Raw genomic sequence first — 20,072 nt, 5'->3', positions numbered from 1 at the left:
GAAGGGTCTGGAGGTGAGAGGGTAGAAGGGTCAGAAGGTGAGAGGGTAGAAGGGTCAGATGGTGAGAGGGTAGAAGGGTCAGATGGTGAGAGGGTAGAAGGGTCAGAAGGTGAGAGGGTAGAAGGGTCAGATGGTGAGAGGGTAGAAGGGTCAGATGGTGAGAGGGTAGAAGGGTCTGGAAGGTGAGAGGGTAGAAGGGTCAGATGGTGAGAGGGTAGAAGGGTCAGAAGGTGAGAGGGTAGAAGGGTCTGGAGGTGAGAGGGTAGAAGGGTCAGAAGGTAGAAGGGTCAGAAGGTGAGAGGGTAGAAGGGTCTGGAGGGTCTGGAGGTGAGAGGGTAGAAGGGTCAGAAGGTAGAAGGGTCAGAAGGTGAGAGGGTAGAAGGGTCTGGAGGTGAGAGGGTAGAAGGGTCAGGAGGTGAGAGGGTAGAAGGGTCAGAAGGTGAGAGGGTAGAAGGGTCTGGAGGTGAGAGGGTAGAAGGGTCAGAAGGTAGAAGGGTCAGAAGGTGAGAGGGTAGAAGGGTCTGGAGGTGAGAGGGTAGAAGGGTCAGAAGGTGAGAGGGTAGAAGGGTCAGATGGTGAGAGGGTAGAAGGGTCTGGAGGTGAGAGGGTAGAAGGGTCTGGAGGTGAGAGGGTAGAAGGGTCTGGAGGTGAGAGGGTAGAAGGGTCTGGAGGTGAGAGGGTAGAAGGGTCAGAAGGTGAGAGGGTAGAAGGGTCAGAAGGTGAGAGGGTAGAAGGGTCAGAAGGTAGAAGGGTCAGAAGGTGAGAGGGTAGAAGGGTCTGGAGGTGAGAGGTCAGAAGGTGAGAGGGTAGAAGGGTCAGAAGGTAGAAGGGTCAGATGGTGAGAGGGTAGAAGGGTCTGGAGGTGAGAGGGTAGAAGGGTCTGGAGGTGAGAGGGTAGAAGGGTCAGATGGTGAGAGGGTAGAAGGGTCTGGAGGTGAGAGGGTAGAAGGGTCTGGAGGTGAGAGGGTAGAAGGGTCTGAAGGTGAGAGGGTAGAAGGGTCAGGAGGTGAGAGGGTAGAAGGGTCTGGAGGTGAGAGGGTAGAAGGGTCAGGAGGTGAGAGGGTAGAAGGGTCTGGAGGTGAGAGGGTAGAAGGGTCTGGAGGTGAGAGGGTAGAAGGGTCTGGAGGTGAGAGGGTAGAAGGGTCTGGAGGTGAGAGGGTAGAAGGGTCTGGAGGTGAGAGGGTAGAAGGGTCTGGAGGTGAGAGGGTAGAAGGGTCTGGAGGTGAGAGGGTAGAAGGGTCTGGAGGTGAGAGGGTAGAAGGGTCAGGAGGTGAGAGGGTAGAAGGGTCAGGAGGTGAGAGGGTAGAAGGGTCAGGAGGTGAGAGGGTAGAAGGGTCAGGAGGTGAGAGGGTAGAAGGGTCAGGAGGTGAGAGGGTAGAAGGGTCAGGAGGTGAGAGGGTAGAAGGGTCAGGAGGTGAGAGGGTAGAAGGGTCAGGAGGTGAGAGGGTAGAAGGGTCTGGAGGTGAGAGGGTAGAAGGGTCTGGAGGTGAGAGGGTAGAAGGGTCAGGAGGTGAGAGGGTAGAAGGGTCTGGAGGTGAGAGGGTAGAAGGGTCTGGAGGTGAGAGGGTAGAAGGGTCTGGAGGTGAGAGGGTAGAAGGGTCTGGAGGTGAGAGGGTAGAAGGGTCAGAAGGTGAGAGGGTAGAAGGGTCAGAAGGTGAGAGGGTAGAAGGGTCAGAAGGTAGAAGGGTCAGAAGGTGAGAGGGTAGAAGGGTCTGGAGGTGAGAGGTCAGAAGGTGAGAGGGTAGAAGGGTCAGAAGGTAGAAGGGTCAGATGGTGAGAGGGTAGAAGGGTCTGGAGGTGAGAGGGTAGAAGGGTCAGATGGTGAGAGGGTAGAAGGGTCTGGAGGTGAGAGGGTAGAAGGGTCTGGAGGTGAGAGGGTAGAAGGGTCTGAAGGTGAGAGGGTAGAAGGGTCTGGAGGTGAGAGGGTAGAAGGGTCTGGAGGTGAGAGGGTAGAAGGGTCAGGAGGTGAGAGGGTAGAAGGGTCTGGAGGTGAGAGGGTAGAAGGGTCTGGAGGTGAGAGGGTAGAAGGGTCTGGAGGTGAGAGGGTAGAAGGGTCTGGAGGTGAGAGGGTAGAAGGGTCTGGAGGTGAGAGGGTAGAAGGGTCTGGAGGTGAGAGGGTAGAAGGGTCTGGAGGTGAGAGGGTAGAAGGGTCAGGAGGTGAGAGGGTAGAAGGGTCAGGAGGTGAGAGGGTAGAAGGGTCAGGAGGTGAGAGGGTAGAAGGGTCAGGAGGTGAGAGGGTAGAAGGGTCAGGAGGTGAGAGGGTAGAAGGGTCTGGAGGTGAGAGGGTAGAAGGGTCAGGAGGTGAGAGGGTAGAAGGGTCAGAAGGTGCGAGGGTAGAAGGGTCTGGAGGTGAGAGGGTAGAAGGGTCTGGAGGTGAGAGGGTAGAAGGGTCTGGAGGTGAGAGGGTAGAAGGGTCAGGAGGTGAGAGGGTAGAAGGGTCAGAAGGTGAGAGGGTAGAAGGGTCAGGAGGTGAGAGGGTAGAAGGGTCTGGAGGTGAGAGGGTAGAAGGGTCTGGAGGTGAGAGGGTAGAAGGGTCTGGAGGTGAGAGGGTAGAAGGGTCTGGAGGTGAGAGGGTAGAAGGGTCTGGAGGTGAGAGGGTAGAAGGGTCAGGAGGTGAGAGGGTAGAAGGGTCAGATGGTGAGAGGGTAGAAGGGTCTGGAGGTGAGAGGGTAGAAGGGTCTGGAGGTGAGAGGGTAGAAGGGTCTGGAGGTGAGAGGGTAGAAGGGTCAGGAGGTGAGAGGGTAGAAGGGTCTGGAGGTGAGAGGGTAGAAGGGTCTGGAGGTGAGAGGGTAGAAGGGTCTGGAGGTGAGAGGGTAGAAGGGTCTGGAGGTGAGAGGGTAGAAGGGTCAGATGGTGAGAGGGTAGAAGGGTCTGGAGGTGAGAGGGTAGAAGGGTCTGAAGGTGAGAGGGTAGAAGGGTCTGGAGGTGAGAGGGTAGAAGGGTCTGGAGGTGAGAGGGTAGAAGGGTCAGGAGGTGAGAGGGTAGAAGGGTCTGGAGGTGAGAGGGTAGAAGGGTCTGGAGGTGAGAGGGTAGAAGGGTCTGGAGGTGAGAGGGTAGAAGGGTCTGGAGGTGAGAGGGTAGAAGGGTCTGGAGGTGAGAGGGTAGAAGGGTCAGATGGTGAGAGGGTAGAAGGGTCTGGAGGTGAGAGGGTAGAAGGGTCTGAAGGTGAGAGGGTAGAAGGGTCTGGAGGTGAGAGGGTAGAAGGGTCTGGAGGTGAGAGGGTAGAAGGGTCTGGAGGTGAGAGGGTAGAAGGGTCAGGAGGTGAGAGGGTAGAAGGGTCTGGAGGTGAGAGGGTAGAAGGGTCTGGAGGTGAGAGGGTAGAAGGGTCTGGAGGTGAGAGGGTAGAAGGGTCTGGAGGTGAGAGGGTAGAAGGGTCTGGAGGTGAGAGGGTAGAAGGGTCTGGAGGTGAGAGGGTAGAAGGGTCAGATGGTGAGAGGGTAGAAGGGTCTGGAGGTGAGAGGGTAGAAGGGTCTGGAGGTGAGAGGGTAGAAGGGTCTGAAGGTGAGAGGGTAGAAGGGTCTGGAGGTGAGAGGGTAGAAGGGTCAGGAGGTGAGAGGGTAGAAGGGTCTGGAGGTGAGAGGGTAGAAGGGTCTGGAGGTGAGAGGGTAGAAGGGTCTGGAGGTGAGAGGGTAGAAGGGTCTGGAGGTGAGAGGGTAGAAGGGTCTGGAGGTGAGAGGGTAGAAGGGTCTGGAGGTGAGAGGGTAGAAGGGTCTGGAGGTGAGAGGGTAGAAGGGTCAGGAGGTGAGAGGGTAGAAGGGTCTGGAGGTGAGAGGGTAGAAGGGTCTGGAGGTGAGAGGGTAGAAGGGTCTGGAGGTGAGAGGGTAGAAGGGTCTGGAGGTGAGAGGGTAGAAGGGTCTGGAGGTGAGAGGGTAGAAGGGTCTGGAGGTGAGAGGGTAGAAGGGTCTGGAGGTGAGAGGGTAGAAGGGTCTGGAGGTGAGAGGGTAGAAGGGTCTGGAGGTGAGAGGGTAGAAGGGTCAGGAGGTGAGAGGGTAGAAGGGTCAGGAGGTGAGAGGGTAGAAGGGTCAGGAGGTGAGAGGGTAGAAGGGTCAGGAGGTGAGAGGGTAGAAGGGTCTGGAGGTGAGAGGGTAGAAGGGTCTGGAGGTGAGAGGGTAGAAGGGTCTGGAGGTGAGAGGGTAGAAGGGTCAGATGGTGAGAGGGTAGAAGGGTCTGGAGGTGAGAGGGTAGAAGGGTCTGGAGGTGAGAGGGTAGAAGGGTCTGGTGGTGAGAGGGTAGAAGGGTCTGGAGGTGAGAGGGTAGAAGGGTCTGGAGGTGAGAGGGTAGAAGGGTCTGGAGGTGAGAGGGTAGAAGGGTCTGGAGGTGAGAGGGTAGAAGGGTCTGGAGGTGAGAGGGTAGAAGGGTCTGGAGGTGAGAGGGTAGAAGGGTCTGGAGGTGAGAGGGTAGAAGGGTCTGGAGGTGAGAGGGTAGAAGGGTCTGGAGGTGAGAGGGTAGAAGGGTCTGGAGGTGTGAGGGTAGAAGGGTCTGGAGGTGAGAGGGTAGAAGGGTCTGGAGGTGAGAGGGTAGAAGGGTCTGGAGGTGAGAGGGTAGAAGGGTCTGGAGGTGAGAGGGTAGAAGGGTCTGGAGGTGAGAGGGTAGAAGGGTCTGGAGGTGAGAGGGTAGAAGGGTCTGGAGGTGAGAGGGTAGAAGGGTCTGGAGGTGAGAGGGTAGAAGGGTCTGGAGGTGAGAGGGTAGAAGGGTCTGATGGTGAGAGGGTAGAAGGGTCAGATGGTGAGAGGGTAGAAGGGTCAGATGGTGAGAGGGTAGAAGGGTCAGATGGTGAGAGGGTAGAAGGGTCTGGAGGTGAGAGGGTAGAAGGGTCTGGAGGTGAGAGGGTAGAAGGGTCTGGAGGTGAGAGGGTAGAAGGGTCAGAAGGTAGAAGGGTCAGAAGGTGAGAGGGTAGAAGGGTCTGGAGGTGAGAGGGTAGAAGGGTCAGAAGGTGAGAGGGTAGAAGGGTCAGAAGGTGAGAGGGTAGAAGGGTCAGATGGTGAGAGGGTAGAAGGGTCAGATGGTGAGAGGGTAGAAGGGTCAGAAGGTGAGAGGGTAGAAGGGTCAGAAGGTGAGAGGGTAGAAGGGTCAGATGGTGAGAGGGTAGAAGGGTCAGAAGGTGAGAGGGTAGAAGGGTCTGGAGGTGAGAGGGTAGAAGGGTCAGAAGGTAGAAGGGTCAGAAGGTGAGAGGGTAGAAGGGTCAGAAGGTAGAAGGGTCAGAAGGTGAGAGGGTAGAAGGGTCTGGAGGTGAGAGGGTAGAAGGGTCAGGAGGTGAGAGGGTAGAAGGGTCAGAAGGTGAGAGGGTAGAAGGGTCTGGAGGTGAGAGGGTAGAAGGGTCAGAAGGTGAGAGGGTAGAAGGGTCAGATGGTGAGAGGGTAGAAGGGTCAGAAGGTGAGAGGGTAGAAGGGTCTGGAGGTGAGAGGGTAGAAGGGTCTGGAGGTGAGAGGGTAGAAGGGTCTGGAGGTGAGAGGGTAGAAGGGTCTGGAGGTGAGAGGGTAGAAGGGTCAGGAGGTGAGAGGGTAGAAGGGTCTGGAGGTGAGAGGGTAGAAGGGTCAGGAGGTGAGAGGGTAGAAGGGTCAGAAGGTAGAAGGGTCAGAAGGTGAGAGGGTAGAAGGGTCTGGAGGTGAGAGGGTAGAAGGGTCAGAAGGTAGAAGGGTCAGAAGGTGAGAGGGTAGAAGGGTCAGAAGGTAGAAGGGTCAGATGGTGAGAGGGTAGAAGGGTCTGGAGGTGAGAGGGTAGAAGGGTCTGGAGGTGAGAGGGTAGAAGGGTCAGATGGTGAGAGGGTAGAAGGGTCTGGAGGTGAGAGGGTAGAAGGGTCTGGAGGTGAGAGGGTAGAAGGGTCTGAAGGTGAGAGGGTAGAAGGGTCTGGAGGTGAGAGGGTAGAAGGGTCTGGAGGTGAGAGGGTAGAAGGGTCAGGAGGTGAGAGGGTAGAAGGGTCTGGAGGTGAGAGGGTAGAAGGGTCTGGAGGTGAGAGGGTAGAAGGGTCTGGAGGTGAGAGGGTAGAAGGGTCTGGAGGTGAGAGGGTAGAAGGGTCTGGAGGTGAGAGGGTAGAAGGGTCTGGAGGTGAGAGGGTAGAAGGGTCTGGAGGTGAGAGGGTAGAAGGGTCTGGAGGTGAGAGGGTAGAAGGGTCTGGAGGTGAGAGGGTAGAAGGGTCTGGAGGTGAGAGGGTAGAAGGGTCTGGAGGTGAGAGGGTAGAAGGGTCTGGAGGTGAGAGGGTAGAAGGGTCAGGAGGTGAGAGGGTAGAAGGGTCAGGAGGTGAGAGGGTAGAAGGGTCAGGAGGTGAGAGGGTAGAAGGGTCAGGAGGTGAGAGGGTAGAAGGGTCAGGAGGTGAGAGGGTAGAAGGGTCAGGAGGTGAGAGGGTAGAAGGGTCAGGAGGTGAGAGGGTAGAAGGGTCAGGAGGTGAGAGGGTAGAAGGGTCAGGAGGTGAGAGGGTAGAAGGGTCAGGAGGTGAGAGGGTAGAAGGGTCAGGAGGTGAGAGGGTAGAAGGGTCAGGAGGTGAGAGGGTAGAAGGGTCAGGAGGTGAGAGGGTAGAAGGGTCAGGAGGTGAGAGGGTAGAAGGGTCAGGAGGTGAGAGGGTAGAAGGGTCAGGAGGTGAGAGGGTAGAAGGGTCTGGAGGTGAGAGGGTAGAAGGGTCTGGAGGTGAGAGGGTAGAAGGGTCTGGAGGTGAGAGGGTAGAAGGGTCAGGAGGTGAGAGGGTAGAAGGGTCTGGAGGTGAGAGGGTAGAAGGGTCTGGAGGTGAGAGGGTAGAAGGGTCTGGAGGTGAGAGGGTAGAAGGGTCTGGAGGTGAGAGGGTAGAAGGGTCTGGAGGTGAGAGGGTAGAAGGGTCTGGAGGTGAGAGGGTAGAAGGGTCTGGAGGTGAGAGGGTAGAAGGGTCTGGAGGTGAGAGGGTAGAAGGGTCTGGAGGTGAGAGGGTAGAAGGGTCAGGGGAGGTCAGGAGAGGGTAGAAGGGTCAGGAGGTGAGAGGGTAGAAGGGTCTGGAGGTGAGAGGGTAGAAGGGTCAGGAGGTGAGAGGGTAGAAGGGTCAGGAGGTGAGAGGGTAGAAGGGTCTGGAGGTGAGAGGGTAGAAGGGTCTGGAGGTGAGAGGGTAGAAGGGTCAGGAGGTGAGAGGGTAGAAGGGTCAGGAGGTGAGAGGGTAGAAGGGTCTGGAGGTGAGAGGGTAGAAGGGTCAGGAGGTGAGAGGGTAGAAGGGTCAGGAGGTGAGAGGGTAGAAGGGTCTGGAGGTGAGAGGGTAGAAGGGTCTGGAGGTGAGAGGGTAGAAGGGTCTGGAGGTGAGAGGGTAGAAGGGTCTGGAGGTGAGAGGGTAGAAGGGTCTGGAGGTGAGAGGGTAGAAGGGTCAGGAGGTGAGAGGGTAGAAGGGTCAGGAGGTGAGAGGGTAGAAGGGTCAGATGGTGAGAGGGTAGAAGGGTCTGGAGGTGAGAGGGTAGAAGGGTCTGGAGGTGAGAGGGTAGAAGGGTCAGGAGGTGAGAGGGTAGAAGGGTCTGGAGGTGAGAGGGTAGAAGGGTCTGGAGGTGAGAGGGTAGAAGGGTCTGGAGGTGAGAGGGTAGAAGGGTCAGGAGGTGAGAGGGTAGAAGGGTCAGGAGGTGAGAGGGTAGAAGGGTCAGGAGGTGAGAGGGTAGAAGGGTCAGGAGGTGAGAGGGTAGAAGGGTCAGGAGGTGAGAGGGTAGAAGGGTCTGGAGGTGAGAGGGTAGAAGGGTCTGGAGGTGAGAGGGTAGAAGGGTCTGGAGGTGAGAGGGTAGAAGGGTCTGGAGGTGAGAGGGTAGAAGGGTCAGGAGGTGAGAGGGTAGAAGGGTCAGGAGGTGAGAGGGTAGAAGGGTCTGGAGGTGAGAGGGTAGAAGGGTCAGGAGGTGAGAGGGTAGAAGGGTCTGGAGGTGAGAGGGTAGAAGGGTCTGGAGGTGAGAGGGTAGAAGGGTCTGGAGGTGAGAGGGTAGAAGGGTCTGGAGGTGAGAGGGTAGAAGGGTCTGGAGGTGAGAGGGTAGAAGGGTCAGGAGGTGAGAGGGTAGAAGGGTCAGGAGGTGAGAGGGTAGAAGGGTCAGATGGTGAGAGGGTAGAAGGGTCAGATGGTGAGAGGGTAGAAGGGTCTGGAGGTGAGAGGGTAGAAGGGTCTGGAGGTGAGAGGGTAGAAGGGTCTGGAGGTGAGAGGGTAGAAGGGTCAGATGGTGAGAGGGTAGAAGGGTCTGGAGGTGAGAGGGTAGAAGGGTCTGGAGGTGAGAGGGTAGAAGGGTCAGATGGTGAGAGGGTAGAAGGGTCTGGAGGTGAGAGGGTAGAAGGGTCTGGAGGTGAGAGGGTAGAAGGGTCTGGAGGTGAGAGGGTAGAAGGGTCAGGAGGTGAGAGGGTAGAAGGGTCAGGAGGTGAGAGGGTAGAAGGGTCAGGAGGTGAGAGGGTAGAAGGGTCAGGAGGTGAGAGGGTAGAAGGGTCAGATGGTGAGAGGGTAGAAGGGTCTGGAGGTGAGAGGGTAGAAGGGTCTGGAGGTGAGAGGGTAGAAGGGTCTGGAGGTGAGAGGGTAGAAGGGTCTGGAGGTGAGAGGGTAGAAGGGTCAGATGGTGAGAGGGTAGAAGGGTCTGGAGGTGAGAGGGTAGAAGGGTCTGGAGGTGAGAGGGTAGAAGGGTCAGATGGTGAGAGGGTAGAAGGGTCTGGAGGTGAGAGGGTAGAAGGGTCTGGAGGTGAGAGGGTAGAAGGGTCTGAAGGTGAGAGGGTAGAAGGGTCTGGAGGTGAGAGGGTAGAAGGGTCTGGAGGTGAGAGGGTAGAAGGGTCTGGAGGTGAGAGGGTAGAAGGGTCAGGAGGTGAGAGGGTAGAAGGGTCTGGAGGTGAGAGGGTAGAAGGGTCTGGAGGTGAGAGGGTAGAAGGGTCTGGAGGTGAGAGGGTAGAAGGGTCAGGAGGTGAGAGGGTAGAAGGGTCAGGAGGTGAGAGGGTAGAAGGGTCAGGAGGTGAGAGGGTAGAAGGGTCAGGAGGTGAGAGGGTAGAAGGGTCAGGAGGTGAGAGGGTAGAAGGGTCAGGAGGTGAGAGGGTAGAAGGGTCAGGAGGTGAGAGGGTAGAAGGGTCAGGAGGTGAGAGGGTAGAAGGGTCAGGAGGTGAGAGGGTAGAAGGGTCAGGAGGTGAGAGGGTAGAAGGGTCAGGAGGTGAGAGGGTAGAAGGGTCAGGAGGTGAGAGGGTAGAAGGGTCAGGAGGTGAGAGGGTAGAAGGGTCAGGAGGTGAGAGGGTAGAAGGGTCTGGAGGTGAGAGGGTAGAAGGGTCTGGAGGTGAGAGGGTAGAAGGGTCTGGAGGTGAGAGGGTAGAAGGGTCTGGAGGTGAGAGGGTAGAAGGGTCTGGAGGTGAGAGGGTAGAAGGGTCAGGAGGTGAGAGGGTAGAAGGGTCAGAAGGTGAGAGGGTAGAAGGGTCTGGAGGTGAGAGGGTAGAAGGGTCAGGAGGTGAGAGGGTAGAAGGGTCTGGAGGTGAGAGGGTAGAAGGGTCTGGAGGTGAGAGGGTAGAAGGGTCTGGAGGTGAGAGGGTAGAAGGGTCTGGAGGTGAGAGGGTAGAAGGGTCTGGAGGTGAGAGGGTAGAAGGGTCTGGAGGTGAGAGGGTAGAAGGGTCTGGAGGTGAGAGGGTAGAAGGGTCTGGAGGTGAGAGGGTAGAAGGGTCAGGAGGTGAGAGGGTAGAAGGGTCAGGAGGTGAGAGGGTAGAAGGGTCTGGAGGTGAGAGGGTAGAAGGGTCTGGAGGTGAGAGGGTAGAAGGGTCTGGAGGTGAGAGGGTAGAAGGGTCAGATGGTGAGAGGGTAGAAGGGTCAGGAGGTGAGAGGGTAGAAGGGTCAGGAGGTGAGAGGGTAGAAGGGTCTGGAGGTGAGAGGGTAGAAGGGTCAGGAGGTGAGAGGGTAGAAGGGTCAGGAGGTGAGAGGGTAGAAGGGTCTGGAGGTGAGAGGGTAGAAGGGTCTGGAGGTGAGAGGGTAGAAGGGTCTGGAGGTGAGAGGGTAGAAGGGTCTGGAGGTGAGAGGGTAGAAGGGTCTGGAGGTGAGAGGGTAGAAGGGTCAGGAGGTGAGAGGGTAGAAGGGTCAGGAGGTGAGAGGGTAGAAGGGTCAGATGGTGAGAGGGTAGAAGGGTCTGGAGGTGAGAGGGTAGAAGGGTCTGGAGGTGAGAGGGTAGAAGGGTCAGGAGGTGAGAGGGTAGAAGGGTCTGGAGGTGAGAGGGTAGAAGGGTCTGGAGGTGAGAGGGTAGAAGGGTCTGGAGGTGAGAGGGTAGAAGGGTCAGGAGGTGAGAGGGTAGAAGGGTCAGGAGGTGAGAGGGTAGAAGGGTCAGGAGGTGAGAGGGTAGAAGGGTCAGGAGGTGAGAGGGTAGAAGGGTCAGGAGGTGAGAGGGTAGAAGGGTCTGGAGGTGAGAGGGTAGAAGGGTCTGGAGGTGAGAGGGTAGAAGGGTCTGGAGGTGAGAGGGTAGAAGGGTCTGGAGGTGAGAGGGTAGAAGGGTCAGGAGGTGAGAGGGTAGAAGGGTCAGGAGGTGAGAGGGTAGAAGGGTCTGGAGGTGAGAGGGTAGAAGGGTCAGGAGGTGAGAGGGTAGAAGGGTCTGGAGGTGAGAGGGTAGAAGGGTCTGGAGGTGAGAGGGTAGAAGGGTCTGGAGGTGAGAGGGTAGAAGGGTCTGGAGGTGAGAGGGTAGAAGGGTCTGGAGGTGAGAGGGTAGAAGGGTCAGGAGGTGAGAGGGTAGAAGGGTCAGGAGGTGAGAGGGTAGAAGGGTCAGATGGTGAGAGGGTAGAAGGGTCAGATGGTGAGAGGGTAGAAGGGTCTGGAGGTGAGAGGGTAGAAGGGTCTGGAGGTGAGAGGGTAGAAGGGTCTGGAGGTGAGAGGGTAGAAGGGTCTGGAGGTGAGAGGGTAGAAGGGTCAGATGGTGAGAGGGTAGAAGGGTCTGGAGGTGAGAGGGTAGAAGGGTCTGGAGGTGAGAGGGTAGAAGGGTCAGATGGTGAGAGGGTAGAAGGGTCTGGAGGTGAGAGGGTAGAAGGGTCTGGAGGTGAGAGGGTAGAAGGGTCTGGAGGTGAGAGGGTAGAAGGGTCAGGAGGTGAGAGGGTAGAAGGGTCAGGAGGTGAGAGGGTAGAAGGGTCAGGAGGTGAGAGGGTAGAAGGGTCAGATGGTGAGAGGGTAGAAGGGTCTGGAGGTGAGAGGGTAGAAGGGTCTGGAGGTGAGAGGGTAGACGGGTCTGGAGGTGAGAGGGTAGAAGGGTCAGATGGTGAGAGGGTAGAAGGGTCTGGAGGTGAGAGGGTAGAAGGGTCTGGAGGTGAGAGGGTAGAAGGGTCAGATGGTGAGAGGGTAGAAGGGTCTGGAGGTGAGAGGGTAGAAGGGTCTGGAGGTGAGAGGGTAGAAGGGTCTGAAGGTGAGAGGGTAGAAGGGTCTGGAGGTGAGAGGGTAGAAGGGTCTGGAGGTGAGAGGGTAGAAGGGTCTGGAGGTGAGAGGGTAGAAGGGTCTGGAGGTGAGAGGGTAGAAGGGTCAGGAGGTGAGAGGGTAGAAGGGTCTGGAGGTGAGAGGGTAGAAGGGTCTGGAGGTGAGAGGGTAGAAGGGTCTGGAGGTGAGAGGGTAGAAGGGTCAGGAGGTGAGAGGGTAGAAGGGTCAGGAGGTGAGAGGGTAGAAGGGTCAGGAGGTGAGAGGGTAGAAGGGTCAGGAGGTGAGAGGGTAGAAGGGTCAGGAGGTGAGAGGGTAGAAGGGTCAGGAGGTGAGAGGGTAGAAGGGTCAGGAGGTGAGAGGGTAGAAGGGTCAGGAGGTGAGAGGGTAGAAGGGTCAGGAGGTGAGAGGGTAGAAGGGTCAGGAGGTGAGAGGGTAGAAGGGTCAGGAGGTGAGAGGGTAGAAGGGTCAGGAGGTGAGAGGGTAGAAGGGTCAGGAGGTGAGAGGGTAGAAGGGTCAGGAGGTGAGAGGGTAGAAGGGTCAGGAGGTGAGAGGGTAGAAGGGTCTGGAGGTGAGAGGGTAGAAGGGTCTGGAGGTGAGAGGGTAGAAGGGTCTGGAGGTGAGAGGGTAGAAGGGTCTGGAGGTGAGAGGGTAGAAGGGTCTGGAGGTGAGAGGGTAGAAGGGTCAGGAGGTGAGAGGGTAGAAGGGTCAGAAGGTGAGAGGGTAGAAGGGTCTGGAGGTGAGAGGGTAGAAGGGTCAGGAGGTGAGAGGGTAGAAGGGTCTGGAGGTGAGAGGGTAGAAGGGTCTGGAGGTGAGAGGGTAGAAGGGTCTGGAGGTGAGAGGGTAGAAGGGTCTGGAGGTGAGAGGGTAGAAGGGTCTGGAGGTGAGAGGGTAGAAGGGTCTGGAGGTGAGAGGGTAGAAGGGTCTGGAGGTGAGAGGGTAGAAGGGTCTGGAGGTGAGAGGGTAGAAGGGTCAGGAGGTGAGAGGGTAGAAGGGTCAGGAGGTGAGAGGGTAGAAGGGTCTGGAGGTGAGAGGGTAGAAGGGTCTGGAGGTGAGAGGGTAGAAGGGTCTGGAGGTGAGAGGGTAGAAGGGTCAGATGGTGAGAGGGTAGAAGGGTCAGGAGGTGAGAGGGTAGAAGGGTCAGGAGGTGAGAGGGTAGAAGGGTCTGGAGGTGAGAGGGTAGAAGGGTCAGATGGTGAGAGGGTAGAAGGGTCTGGAGGTGAGAGGGTAGAAGGGTCTGGAGGTGAGAGGGTAGAAGGGTCTGGAGGTGAGAGGGTAGAAGGGTCTGGAGGTGAGAGGGTAGAAGGGTCAGGAGGTGAGAGGGTAGAAGGGTCAGGAGGTGAGAGGGTAGAAGGGTCTGGAGGTGAGAGGGTAGAAGGGTCTGGAGGTGAGAGGGTAGAAGGGTCTGGAGGTGAGAGGGTAGAAGGGTCAGTTGGTGAGAGGGTAGAAGGGTCTGGAGGTGAGAGGGTAGAAGGGTCAGATGGTGAGAGGGTAGAAGGGTCAGATGGTGAGAGGGTAGAAGGGTCTGGAGGTGAGAGGGTAGAAGGGCCTGGAGGTGAGAGGGTAGAAGGGTCAGATGGTGAGAGGGTAGAAGGGTCTGGAGGTGAGAGGGTAGAAGGGTCTGGAGGTGAGAGGGTAGAAGGGTCAGATGGTGAGAGGGTAGAAGGGTCTGGAGGTGAGAGGGTAGAAGGGTCTGGAGGTGAGAGGGTAGAAGGGTCAGAAGGTGAGAGGGTAGAAGGGTCTGGAGGTGAGAGGGTAGAAGGGTCTGGAGGTGAGAGGGTAGAAGGGTCTGGAGGTGAGAGGGTAGAAGGGTCAGATGGTGAGAGGGTAGAAGGGCCTGGAGGTGAGAGGGTAGAAGGGCCTGGAGGTGAGAGGGTAGAAGGGTCAGATGGTGAGAGGGTAGAAGGGTCAGATGGTGAGAGGGTAGAAGGGTCAGAAGGTGAGAGGGTAGAAGGGTCAGATGGTGAGAGGGTAGAAGGGTCAGATGGTGAGAGGGTAGAAGGGCCTGGAGGTGAGAGGGTAGAAGGGCCTGGAGGTGAGAGGGTAGAAGGGCCTGGAGGTGAGAGGGTAGAAGGGTCTGGAGGTGAGAGGGTAGAAGGGTCTGGAGGTGAGAGGGTAGAAGGGTCAGAAGGTGAGAGGGTAGAAGGGTCAGATGGTGAGAGGGTAGAAGGGTCTGGAGGTGAGAGGGTAGAAGGGTCTGGAGGTGAGAGGGTAGAAGGGTCTGGAGGTGAGAGGGTAGAAGGGTCTGGAGGTGAGAGGGTAGAAGGGTCAGATGGTGAGAGGGTAGAAGGGTCAGATGGTGAGAGGGTAGAAGGGTCAGAAGGTGAGAGGGTAGAAGGGTCAGATGGTGAGAGGGTAGAAGGGTCAGATGGTGAGAGGGTAGAAGGGCCTGGAGGTGAGAGGGTAGACGGGCCTGGAGGTGAGAGGGTAGAAGGGCCTGGAGGTGAGAGGGTAGAAGGGTCTGGAGGTGAGAGGGTAGAAGGGTCTGGAGGTGAGAGGGTAGAAGGGTCAGAAGGTGAGAGGGTAGAAGGGTCAGATGGTGAGAGGGTAGAAGGGTCTGGAGGTGAGAGGGTAGAAGGGTCTGGAGGTGAGAGGGTAGAAGGGTCTGGAGGTGAGAGGGTAGAAGGGTCTGGAGGTGAGAGGGTAGAAGGGTCTGGAGGTGAGAGGGTAGAAAGGTCTGGAGGTGAGAGGGTAGAAGGGTCTGGAGGTGAGAGGGTAGAAGGGTCAGATGGTGAGAGGGTAGAAGGGTCAGTTGGTGAGAGGGTAGAAGGGTCAGGAGGTGAGAGGGTAGAAGGGTCTGGAGGTGAGAGGGTAGAAGGGTCTGGAGGTGAGAGGGTAGAAGGGTCTGGAGGTGAGAGGGTAGAAGGGTCAGGAGGTGAGAGGGTAGAAGGGTCAGGAGGTGAGAGGGTAGAAGGGTCAGGAGGAGAGAGGGTAGAAGGGTGTGGAGGTGAGAGGGTAGAAGGGTCTGGAGGTGAGAGGGTAGAAGGGTCTAGAGGTGAGAGGGTAGAAGGGTCTGGAGGTGAGAGGGTAGAAGGGTCTGGAGGTGAGAGGGTAGAAGGGTCTGGAGGTGAGAGGGTAGAAGGGTCTGGAGGTGAGAGGGTAGAAGGGTCTGGAGGTGAGAGGGTAGAAGGGTCTGGAGGTGAGAGGGTAGAAGGGTCTGGAGGTGAGAGGGTAGAAGGGTCAGATGGTGAGAGGGTAGAAGGTACCTCTCTCCAGACAGTATGATGTGAGGTCAGTGGATGTCTCCTCATCGTCGGAGGACAGCCCCTCCAGATGCTCTGCCCTCTTCCCGTTCTGCTCCCGCGCCTGCCGCCGCCGCGTTCTGAACACACCCACGAACAACGTCAGCCAATCACACCAGACTTTGCATTTTTTTTTTCAAATACAGAAAACACGTGACTTTTTTTTTTTATTCGTGAATTTACATTTAAGAAATGTAATTTTCCCATGAGCACAATTAGATTTGAGATAAAATAGTTAGTAGTTATCTTTATTATGGTAAAGGAAACCGAGCAGCACATTTTCACCTAACAAACAAAAGTCATCAAGACAATTAACAATTATAAAACTGAATATCTTTCCATAATTGTTTTACCTGTAGACAATGCCAAAAAAAAAATGCAAAACTTGTTTCTGGACGCTAAACACAAAAATGACAATGTTAACGTCTGTTTTCTTTTGTTTCTTCAGGTTGTGATTCGCAGGGTAATAGTCATGGATCATTCTGAAAGAGACCTCTTTGACCTTGTTAACAAGCAGGTATCTTCACGCAGCCCACTGGGACGCGCGCCGGGCTCCGGGACGCATAAGTAAGTTTGGAGATACCTTCAGTATTTAAAAAAACAAAAAACTTTTCAAGGATAAATCCCTCTGCAACCAAATGGTTCAACTTCTTTTCGGTTTGACATTGTTGTATTGATAAAACCAATTTGGGTCATTCAGAACTGCTATCGATAATGTAGTGACCTCCTCTCTTTCAGTGATGGACGCCTGCCAGCTATCGACTTTCACCAATCCAGCTCTTTCACATCAGATAAAGGAGACAGAGGCGCTTCAGACGATTGAGACGCACCCCAAGGGGACAAGACTATGGTGGGGGGGGGGTTGTATAATGAGACTCACCCCAAGGGGACAAGACTATGGTAGGGGGGGTTGTATAATGAGACTCACCCCAAGGGGACAAGACTATGGTGGGGGGGGTTGTATAATGAGACTCACCCCAAGGGGACAAGACTATGGTAGGGGGGGTTGTATAATGAGACTCACCCCAAGGGGACAAGACTATGGTGGGGGGGGGGTTGTATAATGAGACTCACCCCAAGGGGACAAAACTGTGGTGGGGGGTTGTATAATGAGACTCACCCCAAGGGGACAAGACTATGGTAGGGGGGTTGTATAATGAGACTCACCCCAAGGGGACAAGACTATGGTGGGGGGGGGGTTGTATAATAAGACTCACCCCAAGGGGACAAGACTATGGTGGGGGGGGGGGGTTGTATAATAAGACTCACCCCAAGGGGACAAGACTATGGTAGGGGGGTTGTATAATGAGACTCACCCCAAGGGGACAAGACTATGGTAGGGGGGTTGTATAATGAGACTCACCCCAAGGGGACAAGACTATGGTAGGGGGGTTGTATAATGAGACTCACCACAAGGGGACAAAACTATGGTAGGGGGGTTGTATAATGAGACTCACCACAAGGGGACAAGACTATGGTAGGGGGGTTGTATAATGAGACTCACCCCAAGGGGACAAGACTATGGTAGGGGGGTTGTATAATGAGACTCACCCCAAGGGGACAAGACTATGGTAGGGGGGGTTGTATAATGAGACTCACCCCAAGGGGACAAGACTATGGTAGGGGAGGTTGTATAATGAGACTCACCCCAAGGGGACAAGACTATTGTAAGGGGGGGGGTTGTATAATGAGACTCACCCCAAGGGGACAAGACTATGGTAGGGGGGGGGGGGGTTGTATAATAAGACTCACCCCAAGGGGACAAGACTATGGTGGTGGGGGGGGGGTTGTATAATGAGACTCACCCCAGGGGGACAAGACTATGGTAGGGGGGGGGGGGTTGTATAATAAGACTCACCCCAAGGGGACAAGACTATGGTGGGGGGTGGGGTTGTATAATGAGACTCACCCCAGGGGGACAAGACTATGGTAGGGGGGTTGTATAATAAGACTCACCCCAAGGGGACAAGACTATGGTAGAGGGGGGGGGGTTGTATAATAAGACTCACCCCAAGGGGACAAGACTATGGTGGGGGGGGGGTTGTATAATGAGACTCACCCCAAGGGGACAAGACTATGGTGGGGGGGGGGGGGGGGGGGTGTATAATAAGACTCACCCCAAGGGGACAAGACTATGGTAGGGGGGGGGTTGTATAATGAGACTCACCCCAAGGGGACAAAACTATGGTAGGGGGGGGGTTGTATAATGAGACTCACCCCAAGGGGACAAGACTGTGGTAGGGGGGGTTGTATAATGAGACTCACCCCAAGGGGACAAAACTATGGTGGGGGGGGGGTTGTATAATGAGACTCACCCCAAGGGGACAAGACTGTGGTGGGGGGGTTGTATAATGAGTTTTTCCTTTGTGTAATGAAGTACGGCCATCTTGAACGAGGGTCACTTGAAGTGTACTGTTAGATAGAGGCGCGTGACCAGAAAGCAAGCTTCCGTTTGTTTTCTCCCTGTATTGAACACAGATCATCCAGTCTTCAATTTTATCGATTATTTATGTTTAAAAAAAATACCCGAATATTTTGTAGTCACGTTGAGCAAGTTTGAAACTGTTTTTCTGGCTCAAACGCACCAGATAAAAGGACATTTTTAGATATATAGATGGAATTAATCGAACAAAAGGACCATTTGTGATGTTTATGGGACATATTGGAGTGCCAACAGAAGAAGCTCGTCAAAGGTAAGGCGTGATTTATATTTCTGCGTTTTGTGTCACGCCTGCAGGGTTGTATAATGTTTTCTCTCTTTGTGCTGTCCTCAGATAATAGCATCGTTTGCTTTCCCTGAAAAGCCTTTTTCAAATCTGACATGTTGGCTGGATTCACAACAAGTGTAGCTTTAATTTGGTATCTTACATGTGTGATTAAATGAAAGTTTTATAGTAATTTCTTTGAATTTGGCGCTCTGCATTTTCCCTGGATGTTAGCCAGGTGGGACATCGTCCCACATATCCCAGAGAGGTGAAAATGATATTTCAGATGTTTTCATACCTTGGTCCTGTGTCATGGAAGTAAAAAACAACTGGATAATGTTTTGGGGGAAAAAGTGAAATATCCATTTAAAACTATGGATTCAGCCATTTGATCTGCGCACCAGCTAGATACCTATAGGCCCTGGTCTAAAGTAGTGCACTATATAGGGAATAGGGTTCCATAGGGCCCTGGTCTAAAGTAGTGCACTATATAGGGAATAGGGTTCCATAGGGCCCTGGTCTAAAGTAGTGCACTATATAGGGAATAGGGTGCCATAGGGCCCTGGTCTAAAGTAGTGCACTATATAGGGAATAGGGTGCCATAGGGCCCTGGTCTAAAGTAGTGCACTATATAGTGAACAGGGTGCCATAGGGCCTGGTCTAAAGTAGGGCACTATATAGGGAATAGGGTGCCATAGGGCCCTGGTCTAAAGTAGTGCACTATATAGGGAATAGGGTGCCATAGGGCCCTGGTCTAAAGTAGTGCACTATATAGGGACTAGGGTTCCATAGGGCCCTGGTCTAAAGTAGTGGACTATATAGGGAGCCATAGGGCCCTGGTCTAAAGTAGTGTACTATGTAGGGAACAGGGTGCCATAGGGCTCTGGTCTATAGTAGTGCACTATATAGGGAATAGGGAGCCATAGGGCCCTGGTCTAAAGTAGTGCACTATATAGGGAATAGGGTGCCATAGGGCCCTGGTCTAAAGTAGTGCACTATATAGGGAACAGGGTGCCATAGGGCTCTGGTCTATAGTAGTGCACTATATAGGGAATAGGGAGCCATAGGGCCCTGGTCTAAAGTAGTGCACTATATAGGGAATAGGGTGCCATAGGGCCCTGGTCTAAAGTAGTGCACTATATAGGGAACAGGGTGCCATAGGGCTCTGGTCTATAGTAGTGCACTATATAGGGAATAGGGTGCCATAGGGCCCTGGTCTAAAGTAGTGCACTATATAGGGAATGGGGTTCCATAGGGCCCTGGTCTAAAGTAGTGGACTATATAGGGAATAGGGTGCCATAGGGCTCTGGTCTAAAGTAGTGCACTATATAGGGAACAGGGTGCCATAGGGCCCTGGTCTAAAGTAGTGGACTATATAGGGAATAGGGTGCCATAGGGCCCTGGTCTAAAGTAGTGCACTATATAGGGAATAGGGTGCCATAGGGCCCTGGTCTAAAGTAGTGGACTATATAGGGAATAGGGTGCCATAGGGCTCTGGTCTAAAGTAGTGGACTATATAGGGAATAGGGTGCCATAGGGCCCTGGTCTAAAGTAGTGGACTATATAGGGAATAGGGTGCCATAGGGCTCTGGTCTAAAGTAGTGGACTATATAGGGAATAGGGTGCCATAGGGCCCTGGTCTAAAGTAGTGCACTATATAGGGAATAGGGAGCCATAGGGCCCTGGTCTAAAGTAGTGCACTATATAGGGAATAGGGTGCCATAGGGCCCTGGTCTAAAGTAGTGCACTATGTAGGGAATAGGGTGCCATAGGGCCCTGGTCTAAAGTAGTGCACTATGTAGGGAATAGGGTGCCATAGGGCCCTGGTCTAAAGTAGTGCACTATATAGGGAATAGGGTGCCATAGGGCCCTGGTCTAAAGTAGTGCACTATATAGGGAGCCATAGGGCCCTGGTCTAAAGTAGTGCACTATATAGGGAATAGGGTGCCATAGGGCCCTGACCTAAAGTAGTGCACTATATAGGGAATAGGGTGCCATAGGGCCCTGGTCTAAAGTAGTGCACTATATAGGGAATAGGGTGCCATAGGGCCCTGGTCTAAAGTAGTGCACTATATAGGGAATAGGGTGCCATAGGGCCATGGTCTAAAGTAGTGCACTATATAGGGAGCAGGGTGCCATAGGGCCCTGGTCTAAAGTAGTGGACTATATAGGGAATAGGGTGCCATAGGGCCCTGGTCTAAAGTAGTGCACTATATAGGGAATAGGGTGCCATAGGGCCCTGGTCTAAAGTAGTGCACTATATAGGGAGCCATAGGGCCCTGGTCTAAAGTAGTGCACTATATAGGGAATAGGGTGCCATAGGGCCCTGGTCTAAAGTAGTGCACTATATAGGGAATAGGGTGCCATAGGGCCCTGGTCTAAAGTAGTGCACTATATAGGGAATAGGGTGCCATAGGGCCCTGGTCTAAAGTAGTGCACTATATAGGGAATAGGGTGCCATAGGGCCCTGGCCTAAAGTAGTGGACTATATAGGGAATAGGGATCCATAGGGCCCTGGTCTAAAGTAGTGCACTATATAGGGACTAGGGTTCCATAGGGCTCTGGTCTAAAGTAGTGCACTATATAGGGAATAGGGTGCCATAGGGCCCTGACCTAAAGTAGTGGACTATATAGGGAATAGGGATCCATAGGGCCCTGGTCTAAAGTAGTGCACTATATAGGGACTAGGGTTCCATAGGGCTCTGGTCTAAAGTAGTGCACTATATAGGGAATAGGGTGCCATAGGGCCCTGGTCTAAAGTAGTGCACTATATAGGGAGCAGGGTGCCATAGGGCCCTGGTCTAAAGTAGTGGA

At 54.7% G+C, this 20,072-nt stretch overlaps 1 protein-coding gene across 2 annotated transcripts in view; it reads right to left on the bottom strand.

The window, feature by feature from the left end:
- paxbp1 (PAX3 and PAX7 binding protein 1) overlaps window positions 1-20,072 on the bottom strand; it is a 58,007-nt gene that overhangs the window by 14,079 nt on the left and 23,856 nt on the right. For both annotated transcript variants that reach the window (XM_064971313.1, XM_064971315.1), the window contains exon 10: window positions 14,518-14,633. In XM_064971313.1, coding sequence (XP_064827385.1) covers window positions 14,518-14,633 — 116 coding nt within the window. The remainder of the gene's footprint in view (window positions 1-14,517; window positions 14,634-20,072) is intronic.

The sequence above is a fragment of the Oncorhynchus masou genome, chromosome 8 (genome assembly GCF_036934945.1).
Source record: "Oncorhynchus masou masou isolate Uvic2021 chromosome 8, UVic_Omas_1.1, whole genome shotgun sequence".
NCBI lineage: Eukaryota > Metazoa > Chordata > Actinopteri > Salmoniformes > Salmonidae > Oncorhynchus > Oncorhynchus masou.
Note: the sequence above shows the minus strand (reverse complement) of the source record. Positions and strands in the feature narration are given on the sequence as shown.